The 21,960-nt window shown below is 40.2% G+C and overlaps 4 protein-coding genes across 9 annotated transcripts; all 4 read left to right on the forward strand.

Annotated features, from left to right (window-relative positions):
• Positions 1 to 768: 768 nt before the first annotated feature.
• LOC135584553 (uncharacterized) lies at positions 769 to 12,518 on the forward strand. 6 transcript variants are annotated; one of them, XM_065103935.1, is made up of 16 exons: positions 769 to 1,029; positions 1,676 to 2,127; positions 2,406 to 2,643; positions 3,039 to 3,331; positions 4,815 to 4,994; positions 5,363 to 6,136; positions 6,214 to 6,305; positions 6,404 to 6,466; positions 6,557 to 6,645; positions 6,742 to 6,807; positions 7,064 to 7,720; positions 8,805 to 8,879; positions 9,272 to 9,342; positions 9,432 to 9,489; positions 10,601 to 10,856; positions 11,574 to 12,518. In XM_065103935.1, the coding sequence occupies exons 2-16, from the start codon at positions 1,715 to 1,717 to the stop codon at positions 12,272 to 12,274; spliced, it is 4,026 nt and encodes a 1,341-aa protein (XP_064960007.1). In that variant the 5' UTR covers positions 769 to 1,029; positions 1,676 to 1,714; the 3' UTR covers positions 12,275 to 12,518. The 6 variants fall into 6 exon arrangements, with proteins under 6 accessions (XP_064960007.1, XP_064959999.1, XP_064960013.1 ...); XM_065103927.1 differs by having other exon boundaries at positions 6,742 to 6,801; positions 11,562 to 12,518; XM_065103916.1 differs by having other exon boundaries at positions 770 to 1,029; positions 6,217 to 6,305; positions 11,562 to 12,518.
• Positions 12,519 to 14,671: 2,153 nt separating this feature from the next.
• On the forward strand, positions 14,672 to 15,109 carry LOC135612136 (protein BIC1-like). The gene has a single exon (XM_065107993.1). It carries the CDS (start codon positions 14,672 to 14,674, stop codon positions 15,107 to 15,109), a length of 438 nt encoding a protein of 145 aa, XP_064964065.1.
• A 3,248-nt stretch (positions 15,110 to 18,357) lies between these two features.
• On the forward strand, positions 18,358 to 19,982 carry LOC103976523 (alpha carbonic anhydrase 1, chloroplastic). The gene is made up of 6 exons (XM_009391757.3): positions 18,358 to 18,655; positions 18,750 to 18,958; positions 19,033 to 19,139; positions 19,213 to 19,315; positions 19,392 to 19,574; positions 19,646 to 19,982. Exons 1-6 carry the CDS (start codon positions 18,586 to 18,588, stop codon positions 19,790 to 19,792), a joined length of 819 nt encoding a protein of 272 aa, XP_009390032.2. The 5' UTR covers positions 18,358 to 18,585; the 3' UTR covers positions 19,793 to 19,982.
• Positions 19,983 to 20,262: 280 nt separating this feature from the next.
• LOC135610030 (uncharacterized) lies at positions 20,263 to 21,543 on the forward strand. The gene has a single exon (XM_065103947.1). It carries the CDS (start codon positions 20,294 to 20,296, stop codon positions 21,407 to 21,409), a length of 1,116 nt encoding a protein of 371 aa, XP_064960019.1. The 5' UTR covers positions 20,263 to 20,293; the 3' UTR covers positions 21,410 to 21,543.
• Positions 21,544 to 21,960: the final 417 nt, after the last annotated feature.

Consider the following 21,960-nt stretch of genomic DNA (forward strand, 5'->3'; position numbering starts at 1 on the left):
AATCAAGTCCGAATCTGATCCATTTTCCGAAACCAACACTTCCTCCGCCCTCGTCTGTTACGAGCCCGCCTACTTGACTAGTTATTGGAGCGTTCCCGGGCCCCACCTATGGGTCCCAGCGATTCTCGCGAAGTTGGTCCCATGCTAAAGTTCCACCTGTTCTACTAAGATGGACCCCGCTGAGCTCCAATCACAAGCTAGGTACCTGTGCGAATAAGCGTTGCTCGAAGCCTGGACACAGCCAATCATTAATTTGGAGAAACCGATTGTGGAGAAGCTTATCAGCTAATCAATCCTGGCCGTTGGTGTCACACACTCGAGCAATGCTTCGTCTTCATGCAGTACTACCATTGGTATGTGTCTAATTGCTGACCCCATTGCTTGTCAAACGAGTGGTTATGCGCAATGTGATCGTTAATTCGTCCCTTTTTGTGGTCTCATCAAGTCAGAGGATAATAGTTTAATGGAGTGCGGATGAGTGACGTAGGATCCAATAAACGTTAAGGCGTTTTGGTTCTTTTAAGAAAAGAGCAATGAGTGCAGAGAATAATGCAATCACTGCAAGGGAGTCGAGTGTGTTGACAAGCCATCAGCCACGTCTTACCGCAAAAACAATGCTGTAAATCCAATGCCATAGCGGACGAGTCCAGTTCGGTGCAGTCCTGTTTTGCTTCTTTCGTGTCCGCCTAAAACCATACCGCGATCTCATTGGGAATAAAAAGAGAAAGGAGACGCCTCCAATCCGATCCATGACTCCTCTCTTCTTTTCCTCCTAAAATATAGGCGACAGTCTCCCTAAAAAAATGTGTAAATATTATATTATTATTATTTAATATTTTTTTAATACATCAGCCGACCCCTTTCGTTTTGGAAGTTTCCGCCGCCTACCCGATCGCTTTCGTCTCCGTTTCGCCCAATTCCGCCCCGATCGCTTCCGATCAGCGAACGCCGGCAGTCGAGGCGCCCAATCGCCGGACCAGCGCTGCGATCGCCGGAGGAGCAAGGGATCGCGGGAGATTGGATCGCTAGGTTCGTCCGCGGATTAGGGTTTCGCTTTCCCTTCTGCTCCTTTTCGGTCGAGATTTAGCTGCTTCAGCTTCTGATTCTCATTCTTTCCTGCTTGTCTCGTCTTTGTGAGCTGTAGCTTGAGCTTTCGAATTGGTGGATTTACTTGGCTACTTCGTGTCTTTTGCTTCCAAATCTTTGCTGAAGTCAGTGGATTGCTTTCTGGTTCTCGTTAGGGTTCGACTCGGTAGTTGGAGAGCTTTTTGTAGTTGTAATATGCTAGTTTTGTACTTCTAATTGAGTTGTTTGGTTTCATTTTAGTGTCTCGAGTCGTGCTTTTGGGCTTTCAGTTCGTCTTCTTTCTTGTGGAGTTTCTCAGTGATGAATTCACGTAATTCCTCATCTTCTTGTGCTTCGATATGGGTTCGGAACTTTGAATTACTATTGCATTCACTGTTGTTCGTAGCTGGATGACCCGTGTTTCTTGAACATTGTCTTTGAACCCACACTTGAACATTGTCTCACTTGCCGCCTCTCTTTTTATTAGAAGAGATGTATCATTTAGAGTTTCTATTAAAAGAATTCTTTCAATTCTGTGGAAGACCAGTTATGTACCAACATCAGCTTCTGAGGTTGTAGAAATTTATAAGGAATGTATGTCCATATGCAGGAATGAGATGTGGATGTGAGCTTTTATGGTTGATTAAGCATGAAAATGTCAGGAAGTATGAGGGCGGAGTCAGCTTCGAGTAGTCTGGATGGACCAAACTTTGCTGCTTCCTATCACAATGGGCAGCGTGGGGCCTACTCAGGCTCTGGTTTGGAGAGGTCTGGAAGCTTCCGCGAGAGCTTGGAGAGCCGTATTCTGGTCACTGGGCCCAGCACATCGAGAAACACAGCCTCCTCTGCAGAAATACCACATTTGCTGCAGTATCTTTCATTAGAGCATTTCTCAATGAGCGAGCAAAAGTATTCTCGCTCTGGAGAATTAAGAAGAGTTCTAGGTGTTACAGTTGAGGAGCACTCTTTTGGATCTGTGCAGTCTAAGCTGCTCCCTCCCATTGCATCAGAAGATCTTAAACGTTTCAGAGCTAGCATATTTGAGTCATCAACCAGAGCAAGGTTAGTTTCTTCATGCATTAGCCTATTGTTTTCTCTGTATCTATGAAAGCATGATTTGCTTATAGTTACTATATTTTATACTGTTCTGGACAAATCTATCTTTGAATGAACCATTAATTGTTCAACCTTTGTATCTGCTGGATTTTAATCATGTCACTGCTTGGCACATGGGATATGTGTATAAAATCCTGCATGCAAGTAAACATACTTCGAATTGGTTCAATTATACAGTGACATTGTAGTGGCTGCTTGCTGATGATTAACTTCTTTTTCACCAGGGATAGAATGAAGTCATTGCAGGAATCAATTATGAAATTGGATAAATATCGCAACTTGCTTTCAAGGAAACGACAAAGAACTGATCAGTTATATGAGAAGTCAGGTAATTCAAATCCACTTAAGATGGGAAGTCAGAGTCATCAAAGCCCTTCAGAGATTGCAAGTCCAAGACTGGAGGACAGAGCAAAGAATGTAATTCCAAATAAACGTGTTCGCTCCTCTATGGCGGAAGTACGGGTTTGTATATCTTCCCAAGGTGTTATCTTGAGTGATAAGGCTCTTGTCTTTGTCATTTCTTGTGGAGTCTGTTGTACCACTTTTTGGTGATTTGAGGATTTTTAATAAATTAATGCTGTCTTAGTTGTTAATAACCAACTATGTTTACAATCTATAATCATTCTTCCTCCAGCAAATCTATGCATGCTTTTAAGCCTCAAGTTCAACTAGTCTGTTAACATTTATTCAGAATTTGTTATCAGTCCAGTTACATGCCTCTCTGATTTGTTGCTAGAAATAAGCATATTGATTACTTGTTTGCGATCCATTTTCTTTTTTTTTATTGAAACTCAAATGTGAAGTTTTTAGTTTATTCATTATAGCTGAAATGACTTTTTCCCCTTTATCTGCTTCAGCCAGAAGGGCGTGGAACTGTTCTTCTGAGGCAAGGTGCAGTTATAGAAAAGGATAAAAATGTGCTTTCTGACAAGGATAAAGTTATGCTTAGAGGTTGCAATGGGGGGCCAATACCTTCAGAAGAGAAGATGTGTGGACTCCCTCCAGGGGGTGATGGATGGGAGAAAAATAAACGAAAGCGTTCTGTTGGCCTTAACAGAGTAATAGATGGTGATAGAGATATTAAACAACCATTTCAGCAGAGGCCTAACAGTGAATCTCGTCTACGCCCTTCTGATGGCACTGGATTCAGGTAACTATTTGAGGAGGTTATACACCTTAAACAATTTATTTATACTTTTCAAGCAAGGATCTTTGTTTAAGTCACTGGAGATAAGAATCATCATCCTACTTTGTTTAGAACAAATAACTGCTTCTGGATTGCTAACAAAATTGTGCAACTATTCTTAGTTTCTTTTTCAGTAGTACCGTAGTTTAGAGTATGAGGTCCTAGAGCTCAGGACTTCAATGAGGTAGCCATTTCAAAGTTATCATGCAGAAGTGTTTTATGTGATTAGCTAGATCTGTGGGTAAAACATGATATTCTGCAAGTCAAAAATTTATTAGTTAATATTAATTCATATTGGATGGGTATGGTGAGGGTGGGAGAAAGAAGCTATTGTGGGTTAGGGTTAGGAATTGCTGCTTACTGTGGTAAGACTCTGTACCTCAACTTACCCCAGATCTCATACTGGTAGAGTCCTATCCACGTGGCCACCTTTATTTTTGTAGTAGGTTTTTCATCTAACAGTAGAACACAATGAAAAATAGTAACAAGACAAGGTAAGCCAGCAATTTTAAACTAGTACATCAAGAAGCTATGATGCTTGGATTCCTTCAATTTCCAATTAGTGTAAGAAGTATTTAGGCTTCGAATATTAGCATTATGGCCATTTTTGTAATTTAGAGCCCCTATATTCTTTTCAATTTAATATGAGAGTTACTTTCTTTTTTTGTTTTTACTTTTTGATTTCAATGTTTATTATGAGTAAGTTTTGACCTTGTACATGCACTATCTAGGGAATTAAGAGACAGTTTCTCTTTAAAGGGTAAATCTAATTTTTTTTGGTTTTGAATGGTATCAGACTCTAGATATGGTTGGTCTTTTCAGGGCATTTGTGCTTATTTGACCCACTTAAGCTGAAGTAGTGATGTACCTGTTAACCAAGTTCAGGATGAGTACATGCAGGAAAACCTATACTGATTTGAGTACGAGCATGCAACTCAAGCATTGTTTTTTCAGCTCAAATATAAAAAAAGTGTAAATTACATCACTCAATCCTTCAAATCTGGGTTGAACTTTATTTGGGTCCCTAAAATTCAATTTGTGCCAGTTGTTTTTATAAATTTATCAACATTTGATACAAGTCCTGTTGTTAGCTTTTATCCATTAACCTTTGTGAAAAGTTAATTTTGCTATACAACAGGATTGGACTCACCAACGTGGATAAATGTCAGTGAGAACTATTGCTTCTTGATTTATTATATAGCTTTGTGGGTTGATAATTTCTTGGAAACATTTAGTTGGTCAAAAAATAGGGATATCTTTCTGATGGTGAGTTTTTTTGCTTTTCAATCTGTTGAATGAAAAAAGAAAAAGAAAAAAGAACTTTGATCTAACAAAAAATCCCTGCTGACTAGGTAGTGGTGATCTTTCACGTCCCTACTCTCTTTCTATCCCTCAATAACATTTAGAAAATTTCTGCTAATATTTTCTTCAAACTCTCATCTTGCAGACCTGGCTTGTCTAGTGTAACCACAATAAGCAACAAGATGGATAGCTGCCCCGAAAATAGTGGTGCTAACTCTCGTGGAATACTCAAGAATGACTTGGATGGTAGCTCCACTCCAAATGAAAGACGAGAACATTTTGTTGGACAAGATAATGATCGAATGGTGCCTAAAGGAAGCAATAAGTATGTTTACAGTACACTTATATTACTTTTGTGGCTACATTATAAGATAGAAAATCATGAAAGACTGCAATACAAGCTCCCCATTACTGCAAAGCAAATTCCTTCAAACTTGCATCTAGTGTAATGTCCTTGGAGAGGGTTATATGGTTGCTGTTTACATTATGTATCATGGTGTTATATGTAGCCTCTAGAGGCAAACTAGTGTTAGGCTAAGTGGCTAACACTAGTGTTAGGCTACATCCCTTCAAACTTTTATCTGGAGATTTCTGTTTTGCTTTAAAATTTAAATATTTTGCTCCATTTTTAGCTCTGCACGTATTATCGTTGAACATTCAGCAAATATAACATTGGCTCATTGTTATATCCAGGTTAAATATGCGTGAGGATGCTCAAGTGGGAAACCAAAGTCCTCTGATAAAAGGAAAAGCATCTAGAGCACTGAGAACTGGTTCAGGCATTGTCATGAATGCATCTTCTAATTTTCTTCGTTCATCTGGAAGCACTGATGGTTGGGAGCAAGCCCCCTGCATCAACAAAATTCAGCCGTCAAATGGGGTGAACAATCGTAAAGGGTCAATAAATAATGAATCATCATCACCCTCTGTAACTCAATGGGTGGGTCAACGACCTCAAAAAATCTCTAGAACAAGAAGGGTTAATGTAGTTTCTCCAGTCTCAAACTTGGATGATGCTCAGTTTTCACACGAAGGATTTTCTACTCCTGATGGTGGCGCCAGAATGACAACTACAGATACCAGTGGGCTTTTAATTTCTAGAGGCAGGCCCAGTAGCAGTCACCAATCAAAACTGAGACTCGATAATGTCCTCTCTCCTGCAGTATTATCAGAAAGTGAAGAGTCAGTTGCTGTCGAGAACAAGTTGAAGGAGAAAGGAACTGATAATTTTGAGCTAGAAGATGGTGCTCAAGCACCCCTTAAGGCAACAACTTCTGCTTTGCCATCAAAGAAGACCAAGACTACTCCAAAAGAAGAAATTGGAGACGGAGTTCGAAGACAAGGTAGGAGTGGAAGAGGCTCAGTACAGTCAAAATCATGTTTACCTCTACCAAGGGAGAAACTGGAAAATGTAGATTCTACAAAGCCACTCAAAAATGGAAAGCATGGTTCTGAAAGGAGCGAAAGGTTCCAGACTTTCTTGCTATTACTTTGTACTTATGAATTGGATTAAGCTTACTAAGTTGTACTATTGCCCGGTACAGTAGGATTGGCCGCCCTCCTTCAAAAAAGTTATCTGATCGGAAGACTTGTGTCCGTACACAAATTATGAATGGTGGTTCCTTTGAATTGGCAGGTTCTAGAATTTATATCCATTTAACAATTCTATAGTTGATCTTTTCCTTGCTTTTTTTACATCTGTAAGGCGCAACCTTATATGATCAAATTTTGTAGGAGAATCAGAGGATGATCGAGAAGAATTACTGTCAGCTGCAAATGCAGCTCGTAACGCCAGCTGTGAGATTCATCTTAAAAATATTTGCTTCCACAAATCAAATCCATTTACACTTTGCTTCCTTTGTTTTATTGTCATTCTTACTTTTGTAGATCATGCCTGTTTAAGCACTTTCTGGAAAAAAATGGAATCCATTTTTTCATTTGTGACATTGGAGGATATATCTTTTGTCAAGCATCAGGTTAGTGTTTATGTTGTATGATCCCTTTTTTAATAATAGTATCTGTTTATGTTATGCTGACAAGCCTTACTCTTCATTTACCCAACTTTGTAACAGATTCATTTTGCTAAGGAGGTAGATGGAAGTTTGTCTAACAGGGTTGAAGTTGGCCATGATGTAATGGTACTAGCCACTTCTAATTTTCTGCATATGTCTTTCATGTTTCGTCTTTGAAGAAGGTGTGGACTTGTATGTTTATAACCTTAGCGCTTCCTGAATATGAAATCAGTTTCTCTCTTTCTTTGTCACTCAATTCAATGAACTATATTTGTGAATTGTGATACTAGTGATTTTAAATTAACAACTCTGTAGACTTGGTAACTTTACTTTTCAGCAGCCTGTGTTGGTGTCTGATCAGAATCATTCCATTTCTTTTCAGGATGAGGTCCTTTACGATGTGGCATCTTCACCTCACATTTCCTTTGCCAGAGAGCAGTCAAGTGTGGTTGGATCAACCAACAAATCTTTTGAGACCCATTATTCGGCTGCTGGGACACAGCATGTCAATGCATCACTTGGAAGATTAGAGACCAAGAGATGGTATGACAAAATGGTTCCACTCTCGCAGAGGCTTCTCTCAGCCTTTATCACAGAAGATGATATCAAAAAAGTTGAAAATGACTCCCAAGGCGAATCAGTTTTACAGTTGTCAAGTGATTATGTTCATTATGGTACTAATAGTCGTGTTAACGATCATGCTAAAGATTTACTGAACATGGATTGTGAGTTGGAGCTTAATTATAAGAATCAGAAAAATTGTATGGGAGATAATATGCCTTGTGATGGATTTATGGTCTCCAACAACTTTAGGCACTCAAATATTCAACATTTCATGTCTGGAGATGAACCACTGGTGGAAAATAGTGCTGTTATGAATGCATATAATGGTTCACTTTCTGATTACCAGAAAAATAATCTTAATCAGCTGCAGATAATGGACAACACTTTTCCCTATGAGCGCCAGTTTGAGGACATGCCTCTTGATGATAGGATTTTGATGGAACTCCACAGTATAGGCATATTTCCGGATGCAGTGGTATGTATACTTTAAAATGTATTGTTTATTTTATCTTATCTTGATGACATAGATTGTGGCGCAGCTCTAATTTAATCTTGGCGTTTAAGTTCTGTTGCAGTAGTGTGGTGGTGTATTTTGAAATTATTGAAGCAATTAATTGGAAAAGAAATGAATGCTAATAGGTGATAGCACCAAATCAAAAGCACTTGTCCTTGTTCAGAAGGCTATCTTTTTCCGGATGATGTCTCTTGCTATTTCTTCTTTTTGTTTGAATCTTCATGTATTTTCTCTTAATTTCTCTTTGCATAAGAAAAATTATATTTTCCTTTGTTGGAAATACTGCATGAGGTACTTGGCAATTGGCATTTCTTAGAAACATTGTCTGATTAAATCGAACAAAGAGCATACCTATCTATTTATTTCCACATATTTTGCTTAAGTTTGGTGCCTTGCCTTGCCCATACGAGATTCTCTATAATTTTACTATAATCAAATCCCTGCAAACCATATATAAGTTCAAGTAGATCTATGATTAAATACTCAAGTGGGCTTGAGGTAATCCAATCTTGATATAGCTTGTGGCAATGCTTAAAATCTCAGTCAGGTGCCAATACCAGACAGTTGTTGGATGGTGACGATCCTTACCAAGAGAATGAGGAGGTAGAGAGGGAGGAGACGGTGACAACACGACAGGAAAGAGCAAGTGGTGGAGGCAGGGAGAGAGAATTTGTGAGAGAAAGCATGAAGGAGAGAGAGCACTTAGAAGAGAGAGAGAGAGAGAGAGAGAGAGAGAGAGAGAGAGAAGATAATTGCTAAAAGTAAAATAATATCGGTACCAAGAGGTAGGCTTACTACCTGGTACATCTGGTTGCATCAGTTAAATCCGGACGTGTGCTTGGTAACATAACCATACTGGCATGGTAAGCCTGTTATGAACCAAACTTTCCTTTTGATGAAAGATAAATGAACAGAATAAACATATCTGCATTCAGCCTTGTAATTTATTTAAATTTTTATGTGTTACTTGAAATTGTAATAGTTAAACTTTGCCATTTTCCTTTGAGCTTAATACGTCTTACCTTTTTCATAAATTTCTCTACAGCCTGATCTTGCTGAGAGCGAAGATGGAGAAATTGACAAAGTTATTACAGAACTTAAGATGAGACTTTATGAGCAGGTTATTTGTTTGAAATGCTTAATGTTTTGATATTTATTTTGAAAATTTATAATTAGATACATAGAGGGGCTTTGTTAAGCTTGTAACTCTCAAGATTATATAAGGTTGTGCAATTTGCTGACACCCAATTATGAGAAATTTCACAATTGAGGAAAACTCTATTAAGACATAATCATTTATGAAGTTACATGCAAAAATATTTTTACTGTATGGAAATCTCTTATGGTAAGATATTGCAGTCAAAGCCTGACAGTGTTAGTATTTTTATCATTTGAATATAGTGATGTATGAATATTTGATATTTCTAACTCTGCACGAGAATGCACAAAACTCTTTACAATTTTATGGTCTTTATTATTGACAGTTATTCTAATGCTAAGTTGCTTTAATAGGTGAGGAAAAAGAAAACTCAATTAGGTAAACTAGAAAAAACAGTTGAAGGTATAAAAGAAGTTGAGGAGAGGTACGAGTTTCAATATTCTTCTTTGTTTCACTGGTCATAAGTAATCCTTGATCTACCATAACTGAAGAGTCTTTAATTTAAAACTACAGGAAACTTGAGCAGCTTGCAATGAACAAACTTGTTGAGATGGCACACAAAAGGCTAACGGTAATCACAGAACTCAAGTGTACTGTCATTTTAGTACTGTTTTTCTCTTAAGGAATTCTCTGCTTGAAAATATTGATGCAAGTTTCTTTTTACTATCTTCTGCTGTCTTATAATGATATGAGCGAGTGTTGATGGATCCTAGAGATGTCTGAGTAACTGATTCCTAGCCAAGTCTTTATTTGTATCTTCATTGGGTACTTTAAGGAAATGTTCCAATCTCTTCTTATGCATATGATGTTATCTATTGTTGGTTTTACCTTGGAGATTAATTCATTGGTGCATCTATACTTATGTACTTAATACTATAGTATTGGGGTGTTCTGCTCAACTTTTTATCTTTCATGCAAATTTTGGATTCATGAATTTTGACTTGTCCCCTGCAACCTTCAAAGTCATCGTGTAGTCTAAGCTCAAAATGGTATCTTCTTTGAAGCTTAAATGCAAAGTACTTGCACTTTTAGTTTGCTTCCTGGATTGTTACCTCTTCCATGAATGATCTCCTTTTTTCTATTTAGATTTTTTATTCTCTGCTTATGCTAGTGATCTAGAATTGAAAGTAATACTGTCAATTTTATTATAAATATAAACAGGTCTGTACCTTTGTAGCATTATTCTTTAAACTATGCTCTGTTAAATAACAAATCTCTAGTTTGGATTGATTTATGGCTTAAGGGAAGAAAATCAGTTCTATTGTGCTTTTTCAGTGTCCGATCACCATCAGTTTAGATAGTCATTCTGATTTTCATATTACCTCAGAACCTCATCACATGACCAGACTTCAATTCATAGTTGTATTTAATTAGGAATTTTCTTGGATCACAACAGGTGAGTTCAGTTACCCTGGAGTTATATGAGGCAGAAGGCTTAACCAATCTAGATTCTTAACCCTCATTCTAGCCATAGATTATGTAAATCCTGTACTAGTTTGATTTTATTTGGCTATATCTGAATATGTGGACAAACCCTGGTGCCCTTTCATGCTTCATATATTGACTGTATTAGCAGCATACTGGTTGAGCTGCTCATGAGATACCATTATTATCCTCGGGCACTCCTTGATGTTAATTGGAGTCCATTTAAATTACCTATAAAATCTGTCTTCTTTCTACAGGGCGGGCGTGGTAGTTCAAGTCATAAGAATGGAATAACTAAGGTTTCAAAACAACTTGCATTGGCCTTTGCTAAGCGAACAATAGCCAGATGTCACAGATTTGAAGAAACAGGTCGAAGCTGCTTCAGTGAACCGACATTGCGGGATGTGATCTTGTCAGCACCTCTACATAACATTGATGCTAAACATTCAGATGTTTCTGGTGCTATTAATCATGTGGAATCACGGAGCGGTCATCTTGGTTCCCGAGTATCAGGTATGGATTTTGGTTGCATCATTCTTCGCTCTCTCTAGAAACATGCATGTGGTGTCATATGCGAATGTATGTGCATGCACTTGCATTTGTAAGTATCATATATGTTTGTTTATATACATTATAATCCCAGTTTAACACATTTAGACATTTATTAATTAATTTATTATTAGTGTCGATGGTCTGAACTGTTGCTTGTTAGCCCAGTGGGTTTTAATCACACAACCTTGCCCTGGGCTGAAATTTGTGGTCCATCTAGTAAGCAGGATTTCAGCCTTATTTGTGGGCCTGATTGACTGGAGAGGCTCATATAATCTTTGTTTAATGCACTTCATTCTTTGAAGTATATAAAACTGGTGTCTATATGTGACCCTGTGTTATTTGGTACTTCTAATACAGTTATTTGTTCATGATCATATAAAAACATAATGGAGCACATAATTTTGTCCTCATAAAGGATTTGGCAACTAACCAAATATAGTTTGATGTTTTACAATCAAGATTATTGTCTTTGAGTTGGTCTTGGTTCTCAAGTGTGGTCTGGCAATGGACTGAGCTAGGCCCTGCTGGAGCTGGTCCATTGACACCATAGCTATTACCAGAGAATGTTGATCATACACCCAACTAGCATCATGATTTCCTTTCCTGTTTTTGTTTTAGCTGTTTAAGTACTGGTTATATTTGCAGCTTCTTCTAACTGGCTTTCAGGTGTACCATCAGTTATGGAGAGGCATGGACTTGGTAATAAGATTGATCGAGGTCCATTGGATGCATACCAAGGTTTTCCTCAAATGGAAGATCAATTGGTTAGTAAACCCGACAGGAAGAAGAAGGAGGTTCTTCTGGATGATGTTGTTACAGGTGCTGCTACAAGAGCCATATCAACTCCTAGCTACTCTCTTCCAAGTAGCACAAAATGGAAAAAAACTGAAAGAGACAGGGATCAGCACAAAGATGCATTGGGAAGAAGCTCTACCGCTAAAGCTGGTCGTCCATCATCCAGTGGCAGGGGTGAACGCAAAACAAGGACAAAGCCAAAGCAAAAGATAGCTCAATTGTCAACATCAGGGAATGGTATTGGCCGAGTTACAGAGGCAGCCAACTTTTTGTCACCAGCATCACAAGAATCCTTTGACACTGTGAATAATTCTGTCATGAAAATTGATCAGGAAGTTGAATTGCAAAGTTCAAGTAATATTACCCATGATTCATCTAAAGAGGTTGATGATACTATCTTCACTAACTTACCACTGCATGCGATAGATTCCATTGATGAATTAGATGTAGCTGAAGGTCTGGGTGGACAAGGTCAGGATATTGGTTCTTGGCTGAATGTTGATGAAGATGCACTCCAAGATCATGATCTAGTGGGCCTAGAAATTCCAATGGATGATCTCTCAGAATTGAAATTGAACTTTTAAAGGGAGACTAATGTGGATATTCAAAATCTGTCAGAATACAAGCTCTATTGTCTTTATGACAACTAACAGGTCAAATTGTCTACCTCAACGAATTAGAATATGTACCTAGGACAGTCTATTCTTTTTTATACCTTGTAAGTTCTTGGCAGTTCCCAGTTGCTTTCCGTCATCTAAGAATTGTTCAGAGTACCAAATGTCAATAATTTGACCCATCTATCCAGATTAATCTTATTTCAAGATACTATGGGAAATGTGTCTGGAGTTGAATAATATCAGCTGAGGTAGTTTTTGTACTCATGTTCCAACAACACATGCTTTGATAAGCACATGAATGCAGCCATTAAACGGTTGTCGATGGGGCATGTACTGAAATGATTAGCCTGTGGAGTGGTGGATTTTTGGATGGCAAATGCCAAAGATGAAAAGAGCCGACCTTGAAGCAGCAGATGCACATCAGTTGTAAGTTCTGCATCATAGTATCTCCAATCTCCCTCTTATGATTCATTTTTTTAGTTTCTATACCTGAGATGTCTTCTATTGCATCTGATACTGTGCCGAGTTGTGATTGGCTTTTGTTTAATTCCAGATTTCCATCGAAAGATGCACCAACTTAAACATGTCTGTGCTCTTTTGTATATATGGAGATGCCCTTGTTCATTTTGGTATAATTTATTCTCTCTCTCTCTCTCTCTCTCTCTCTCTCTCTCTTTTTCTTTCATGAATGTTATAATGTTTGCAACTGTGGGAAGGCAGCAGTTTGACAATTTATTTATTCAGCATTGGTCCATCTTGAACGGATTGGTGCATTTTTTTTTTGTTAATTATTCTGTACTTATTGCTGTCAACTCTGTAAATCGAAACTGTAGTTGCATGGAGTGTCAAATCTGTAAATCCATAGTGGGAAGCCAGCAGTTTGGCAATTTTTATTTTTCCGCAAAGTGTTTTTTTTTTAATTCTCATGTAGTATCTTTTATTTTTTAAAGACAGATTATCTTTTGCCTCCACTATATTGTCGTTTTCGTCCCATTAAGGTTGCCTCCACCCTTTGTGACCACTTATTGTTAGTTATGTTGTGTTGTGCTACGAGCCATCTTCATTATCATGAGGCTCTCGTTGTCCTCATCATCTTCGTAGCGAGCGTTCGTCGTGAGGCTTCATCACCTCCACCCTTGTGCAAGGTCCTGAGCCTCGACTTCATCCTCGGCACGAGGTTGGGGCGTCTGAAGAGAGTAGGATGGGTGGAAGCAATGGAAAAGTAAGACTGAAGTTGTGGCCATCATAGACGGTGACGAGAAGATAAAAACCATGCCTCGTCCCCTCTCGTGCTACCATAGCCTCTATGCAGAGGAGTCTCGTGGACAGACGTGGTAGTCATGTGAAGGACAAGAGGTAACGAGACCTCACGATGGGTTATGAACTCTTGTTGTTGTGGCAACGAGGACGACGACAAAAGCCTTACGATGGGCTCTCATTGCAGAGGTAACGAGAACGATAACAAAAATCGCACTGGGACATAGGAAGTCGATGATAGATAGCAAGGTGCAAAGGTGACTATGGACGAACGCTAAGGGTAACTTATATTTCAGAAAATAAGAGTGATTTGCACACATAAAGCAAAAATATGCTATAGTGGAAAGAAAAAAAAACCTTAGGTTTTAAAAAAAATTTACCGCTATATATAAATAATTCAACAGAAATATGGAAAAGAAAACCTCCTATGCGAGGTTCATGAGATTCAATTGACTCGACCCAACGCACGACTCAAAACTCAAACTCAATAGAAACTAGATCGTGGAACTCAAAAGCGATCATTATTTTCAAGAAACAAAAAAACAATATTGAGCTAGCAAGCTAATTATCAAGCTAATTAAATAAATAAAAATTATTTAATCATGATTATGAAAATTTACCATACATATTAATTATGTTGAAAAGGAAAAAAGAAAGTTATATTGCCAAAGAGATTAGTCACAAAAAGTGGAGCGGGTGGCACAAATGTGGTCGGCACACACATGTTGAATGTGTCGTGGTCTCGACGCACATCAACCTTTAATTCTGATGTGGGAATCCCCACAAAATATCAACTCCAATTGGCTCCCACTGTGCGTGCGCAAGTCAGCAGCGGCCTCTCATCCTTCCTTCCACTCCGGAGGTGAAGGCATAAAACGGACACGTAAACTTTGCTTCCGCCATATGAAGCCAATCTCACAACGTGTTCTCCTCGGCGACACCCACCTGATCTCCCCTCCCCCCCCTTGCTGTGTGTCCTCCAACTGCACCACTAGTTCTTCCACCACCCCCTCCCCTTTGATCTTTTTAGCTTCCCCCAACCCTCGTACGCCATAAGAAGAAGAAGAAGAAGAAGAAGAAGAAGAAGAAGAAGCAGCAGCCCCTTCGATGGAGCTGCATCCCGGATCCGCAATAGTCATTGCTCCCGCGAATCGGGGACCGGGAGTCCGCGACGAGCTGGTGCCGTCATCATCTTCGGAGGATCCACCGGTCAAGAGCTCGGAAGAGCTCGTCGATGCATGCTCGAAGAAAAGCACTCGCGAAGAGCGCGCGGCGTGCTCGACGGAGGTCACGATGGAGCGCGTCGGAGCCCACGCGGCCGAGGAAAGCGGGCGGGAGAGGCTTAAGAGGCACAGGATGGAGATGGCGGGGCGGGTGTGGATACCGGAGACATGGGGGCAGGAGAATCGACTAAAGGATTGGATCGACAGCTCGGTGTTCGACAGGCCTCTCGTTCCCAAGGGTTTGGTGTCGGCCAGGGAGGCGCTGGTGGAGGCGTGTCGACGGACGAGCTCCCGCTCGAGGCAGATAAGAAACCCATGCTAATCAATTCTCGGTCCTCATCATCACATGCTGTGTGTGTGTTCGCTTGCTCGCTCGCTTGCTTGATGATATCATATGCTTGCTCGCATGGAACAAAAGCAAATCTATTAGTATTCGCTCAGCTTTGACATTGAAACGTGTAATATTATTAGTATTGACTGCTTCTCATTCATGTCACCTTCTCTATTGATAGCAGCGGTTCATGAACAGTGCATGCATGTGTTTCTCGAAAACTAGAGAATCTCTACGGATGGTTCTATTGCTCTATAGTGAGATCATCTGATTCCTACCAAATTAATTCATTAATGTTACTGAATTTTTTCTTTATGCAGTTTTTCTTTTCTATAAGCACAACCTGAAAAAGATTTCAGCTCAAAATCCTTTTGTTCTGATACCATCTAACAGCTTAAGCTTGCAGATGAGACATCATCTTGATTCATATTTTTAACATATAGAAAACCAGAATCATATAGTGATTATCTTTGTGAATGATAGAAAGAAAGATTTTATTCTTCAATACAAACAATAGACTCGACCAAAGTTAAGGAGGAGTTTTTCATAGGTGTTTCATCAGCAAAATTTGTTTCACCCAAAAAATTCAGTTTGCTTTTGTTTCATCTCATAATCGAGTGTTGGATATATAGATATATAAAAATTGAGTTTGCTTTTGTTTCATCAGCAAAAAAGGGATTTATTATTTGTTGATATTATGATTTACTAAGAGTTTTCTATTAATAATAATTCAAATCATTTGTAATGTAGATGTATGAGCCATAGGAAATATATTACAATTTGTTTAGACAACTTTATTGTGATAACTAATATCTTTTCTAAAATTAAAATATATTTTCATCGGGTGTACATAACGCTTATACGTGAACTCGAACTTGAGACCTATCACTTTGTGTAAGAATGCAATAACAATGTATGGAGGATAGTTAAAATATATGTTGGATTATATAACTATATTCATCTAATACGAATGCAAATTTAGACAAAGTTAAGATTATTTATGTATATGTATCATAAGAATCTAACGGATGATTGAAGAGGAGAAAGATTGATCAAAAGGGATTGTTGAAGAATGAATATCTATATTTAAGTTCAAGAAAGTTTACGATTATTCGACAAATTGCCCAACCTAACCATAGTAGTCATTCTCAAACATGACATGGATCCGATTAAGCCAGCCTCGGATCGCCAACTCGGTTTGTTAGAACTCAAGTCGATTAAGTGTTAGTTTGCTATTTAATTACTTAAAATTTTATTTATAAATTATATGCAAAGGGGATACATGATCAAAAGATTAAAAAAAGGTCAACATAAAAATATAGCATATCTGCTGAGATATCTAATGAGAATATATTTCAAGAAAGTGGACTACAAAACCTTCCCAAAGTGGCACAGCAAAGATTCATGAACCATTTTCTTAGGTAGGGAGGGATGCAAGGAAGTGCATGAACTTGCCATCTTGCATTTGATGCCTAACCCTAATTATTTACCTTTATTGGGGGAAAAGGATTCATATGGGTCATAAAGTTTCATCCTTGGCACACAAAATAAAGATACATGAATCTTTCTTTTTTTTTTTTTCTCCTTCAATTGGCTTATCAATCATTCATATGGAAAAGATTAACGTCGGCCATGAATTCACAAATCATTATATGGAGAAAGCATTTAATGAAAGATCAAATATATTACCCAAAAAAATTGAAAGAGGAATATGGGTGGTGAATTGGACTCTCTATAAATCCCTTGGCAAACCTACCTACGAACTCACTCAGCTTCTCTTCCCTTTTAACCTTCTTTAACTGTCTTCCCTGTGCACTAGCTTCTCTTTCATGGTGTTCATCACAAGGCTCACTCTTTGGTGGGCGAGATGGGATCAAAATCATCGGAGGTTTTCAGTTTTGTTGTCTCCGTAAAAAGGATCTCTCCAGTTGGATCCGGTTCGGACCTCGCGAAACATCATGGATGTCGTGCCTTTTTATGGAGGAACAAACATTTTTTGTTCCTTTCCCTTTGCAGTAGTTTGTGTCAAGTGTGAGAGGATTACCATGAATTGTATGGTTAAAGAAAAATTTCAGTGCAGGTGACAGCAAAGGGAAGAGAGAAGGCTGCAACTCCCTAAAACAAGAAGAGGGAGTCACTTCCATCTCAAGAGTTTATCATGTACTTACAAGATAGAAACATGTATTTGTGGATAGAAACCATCAAATATATTCATTTTTTAAAGGAAAATACATTTATTATTATGTAAATATTTGCTTTTTCTGAAAGGAAAATTTATTGATATTTGATATTTATTGATTAAGCTCTGTGAATAGGAATCACCAATGGTTCATTGTTTGTGATGAGTAATGTATTTGATCGCTATGTCTTGATGAAATAGTGACAAAAAAATAATTTACCATTGCGCTAAATATTATAAATATATCGGGATGTTTTCTTTAAAATTTATGATTATCAAATCAAATAATTTAATATGAAATTCATACATTTCAATCCTATATCTATTCCTCTTTTTCTAACATTCATGAGCTTTGTAAGCTCATGAGATTGTTGAAGGAAATAATATAATATATAATATATATAAAAATTTCCTATGTAAGTATAATTCACAAAGACATGTCGTTTAATACGATGTTTTAATTCGAAATGATCATGACATATGTTAATATAAGAACTATACAATCATTATTAGGTTTATACCACCATACTCCTAAGTCCGAGTTGGAACCCTAATCGATACCATTATAATATAGGATAATATAGGATAATATATTAGCATATGTCATTGTAAGCTCATGAGATTGTTGAAGGAAATAATATAAAATATAATATATATAAAAATTTTCTATGCAAGTATAATTCACAAAGACATGTCGTTTAATACGATCGTTTTAATTCGAAACGATAATGACATATGCTAATATAGGAACTATACAATCATTATTAGGTTTATACCATCACACTCCTAAGTCCGAGTTCGAACCCTAATCGATACCATTATAATATAGGATAATATTTTTGATTTACAATTTTTATCATAAAAATCAGAATATTTTGAGTTGGGAGAGATGAAGTTTTCAATTTTTCATAACACTTTTTGATACTCAGCTGATGGGTTATTAATGAAAAAAGAAAAAAGAAAAAAAAGAAAAGCTTATGCTATTATCATAGTTAGCACACCCCAAATTTCCTCCTATAAATATGGAGATGCAGACCATTCCAATCCAATGAAGTCTTCCCTCTCTCTCTATATTTAGCATGCAAAAGGGAGGAGGAGATTGCATGCACACCCACCGCCACAAGCTTCTCCTCCTCCGTTCCACTATATGTAGCTTTGCAGGCTCTCTCCCCTCTCATCCATCCTTCTCTTCCTTCCCCTTATATACACCCCCAACTCTGTAGGCACCTGCAACGATCACCATCCAGCACAAAGCAGAGGAGAAAGAGGAGAGAGGAGGGAGACGACGATGACCTACGTGAAGCCCTTCTTTTGCCTGGGGATTGCTTCCCTTCTTCTGGTCTCTGCCTGCGCCCATGGTATGAAGCCTTCACTCACCTTTCTCTCTCTATCTCTCTCTCGCTTCTTGTTCTTGTTCTCGATGAAGCTACACGACGCTCTGTTCTTCTTCAGATTTCATCCAATTTGGATACGGCGGAGCAAATGGACCAGATAAATGGGGAAGCTTGAGCTCAGAATACCAATTGTGCTCTCAGGGGCTCCACCAATCCCCTATCAACATCGTCAAGAATGCGACGGCCTACAACCAAAACCTGGGTCCTCTTACCAGGGATTACGTCTCCACCAAGGCTTCCCTCGTTAACAATGGCTTCAGCATTGAGGTATGTTCCTTCCTTTTAACTAACTGATCCCCATGGAATGGTTGAAGGTAGTGATGTGGGCCTTGTTCTTGCAGCTCCGATACCAGGAATCTGCTGGGAGAGCAGTGGTGGATGGCAAGAGCTACAGCCTGACGCAGATGATTTGGCATTCACCTTCCGAGCACTTGATCGATGGAGAACGGTCTGTTTCGCGGCCTTTCCTGTAACTTGCAACGACAAGGAAACCGGCGCGTATTAACTCCTGCATTCGACAGGTTCCCGGTGGAGCTTCAGCTGATCCACAAGAGCGACGACGGCAACATCGCGGTCGTCGCCATCATGTACGACTACGGCCACCCCGATGCCTTCCTCCTCCAGGTATAACATCGCGGTCGAACTGCAGTCCGTTTGTTTGATGGAATGACTGACCGAATCCATCACCTGCCATTCACAGATCAAGGATGAGATGGAGAAACTGGCCATGGAGCAGTGCTCGGCAGACCAAGAAGCGCAGATCCCGCTCGGTGTCGTCCAAACCAGGGCCTTGAAGCGCCGCACTCGCAAGTACTTCCGATACGTCGGGTCTCTCACCACGCCCCCCTGCACCGAGAACGTCACATGGAACATCCTCGGCAAGGTACGACCACGCCCTTCACCTTCACCACCTCCGCCTTGGCCTTCCATGGCTGACATTGCCGCTTGATTCAGGTGAGGGAGATGACCAAGGAGCAGGCGAACTCGCTTCAAGCGCCTCTGAGCCAGAAGTACCGCTACAACGCGAGGCCGGTGCAGCCGTTGAACGGCAGGTGCGTGCAGCTCTTCGACGAGACCCAGCGTAACAAGAAGCCGTCCTGATGCTGCGGCGCGTGAGAGCTTGGCGTGCCTCTCCTTCTTCCTCTGCATTGAGTTGGAGATGCGTATGAAATATGAGTACAACTTGCGACGTCGTCTTTTAGCTAACACAGATTACTGTGGCTAAAATGTACTCAAATTCCGTTTGTGTTGCTAATATACATCGAGAATAAAGCTTTGAATTGTGGTTTAATGCATGGGATTAGTGGCTAATCACGTTTAATTCACTGGATTAGTGGTTACGATGCTCCACGAATAGTAGCACGATTAGATTACTCAGATCGTGCTATGAAACCGACGCATGTCGTCCCTACACGTCAACTCCCGGTGATCATCAAGACCGTTCGTCCTTTATCACCACATGAGATACGAAAGAAATGATCGGATCTTTCGACCGTTGGAGGAGAGTACAATGTATATTCCCGACAAATAGAAAGGTAGCCGTTGCATCTCCTTCGATCCCACGAGTCGAACGGAGAGGAAGAAGTTGCAGAGGAGGTGGGAATGGGTTGCGTCTCCTCCAAACTGCTCGTGAGGGAGGACGATGAAGAAGCCAACCACGTCGTCTTCCTCACCTCCACCACCTACGGCGTCCTCAACCTCGATCGCAATGAAGCCGGTGGGAAGAGGGAGGATGATGAAGAAGAAGGACGGGAAGTCATTAAGAGGGAATGGAGGAGTGACGCGAAGGAAGAGCCAGCGGAGGTCATCGACGCATGGGAACTCATGGAGGGCCTCGCCGACGAGACGCCGGTTTCGTCCCCGCTTAAGAGATCCCCAAAGCCTCACCCTTCGACGCACGCTTCCATCGTATCGCCGTCTCCCAAGAGTTGGAAGACTAGAAGAGAGTCGGGGAAAGAGAACACGGAGCCGCGGCGGGACTCGGCGAGGTGGGATCTCGACCCGAATCGGATCTTGAGGCCCTTCAGTTCCTCGGATAACGCGAGGCGGGCCGGACTCGCTTCGTCGTTGACTCCGCGCAAGAAGCTTGGGAGGGATTCCGGCGGCGGCTCTGTGTCCAGGAGGAGCCTTGGCCCGGTCTTCGACCCCGACCTTCTTGCTTCCCTGGAGAGGGAACACGTGGAGGAGGGCGAGCAGATGAAGAAGATGGTGACCTTGGCCCGCGATTCCAGCGTCTTGCTCCAGTACTACGAGGAGAAGTGCCCGCCCGGCGGGCAGAACTCGGTGGTCATCTACACGACGACGCTGCGGGGAATCAGGAAGACATTCGAGGACTGCAACGCCGTCAGGTCCACGCTCGAGTCTCACCGTGTTCGGGTCATGGAGAGGGACATCTCCATGGACTCGGGATACAGAGCGGAGCTGAGGACGCTGATGGGAGGAGCAAGAGAGGTCAAGGTCCCCGCGGTTTTCGTGAAGGGGAGGCTCCTCGGTGGCGCGGCCGAGTTGGCGAAGCTGGAAGAGGATGGGGCGCTGGGGCCGTTGCTGCAGGGGATTCCGAGGGCGGCGACGGCGTGCGAGGGATGCGGAGGGGTGAGTTTTGTGGTGTGTGTGGATTGCAGTGGCAGCTGCAGGGTGTTGGATGAAGAGGAGAAGAAGATGGTGAAATGTGGGAAGTGCAATGAGAATGGCTTGAGACACTGCCCCATGTGTTGCTGAAGCAGAGGCTTCATTGGTTGGAAAACAGGGGAGAGGGGGGTTGATAACTATCTACCCGTAGAAATGTATGTATGTCAATGTTGAATGTTGTATGTGATCATTGGACACCATGATATTTACAGCATATGCCCTCTGTTCTTGTCACTAGTAGTGCCTTTTCAAACACTGTTCAAGCAATTGCTAAGATTACAAGTGTTATCATCACAGGTTTGCATTAGAGAATTCTGTATATCAAACTTGATACACTAATTTGCATTTTGGATAGTATTAGCAAACAAGGTATGAAATTTCAATCTCTTTATTATCTCAGAGCATATCTGACATGTTTCATAGTTTTAATGAGCAGAGGCAGTGGCCAAACCACAAGAAACCTATTGATGTTCCCAAATATTGACACAGGTCCTAAAATTTCAATAAACCACAATCCTCCATTATGGCACAACAACCTAAATAGAGTTGAATTCTCCATTCTTTATATTCCTGTTGGTCTAATTGGAAAATGTTAGCACTTCTGTCATTATAAACCACAATGTTTCCTGTCGTAAATTTAT

Source organism: Musa acuminata, chromosome BXJ1-2 (genome assembly GCF_036884655.1).
Source record: "Musa acuminata AAA Group cultivar baxijiao chromosome BXJ1-2, Cavendish_Baxijiao_AAA, whole genome shotgun sequence".
In the NCBI taxonomy this organism is placed as follows: domain Eukaryota; kingdom Viridiplantae; phylum Streptophyta; class Magnoliopsida; order Zingiberales; family Musaceae; genus Musa; species Musa acuminata.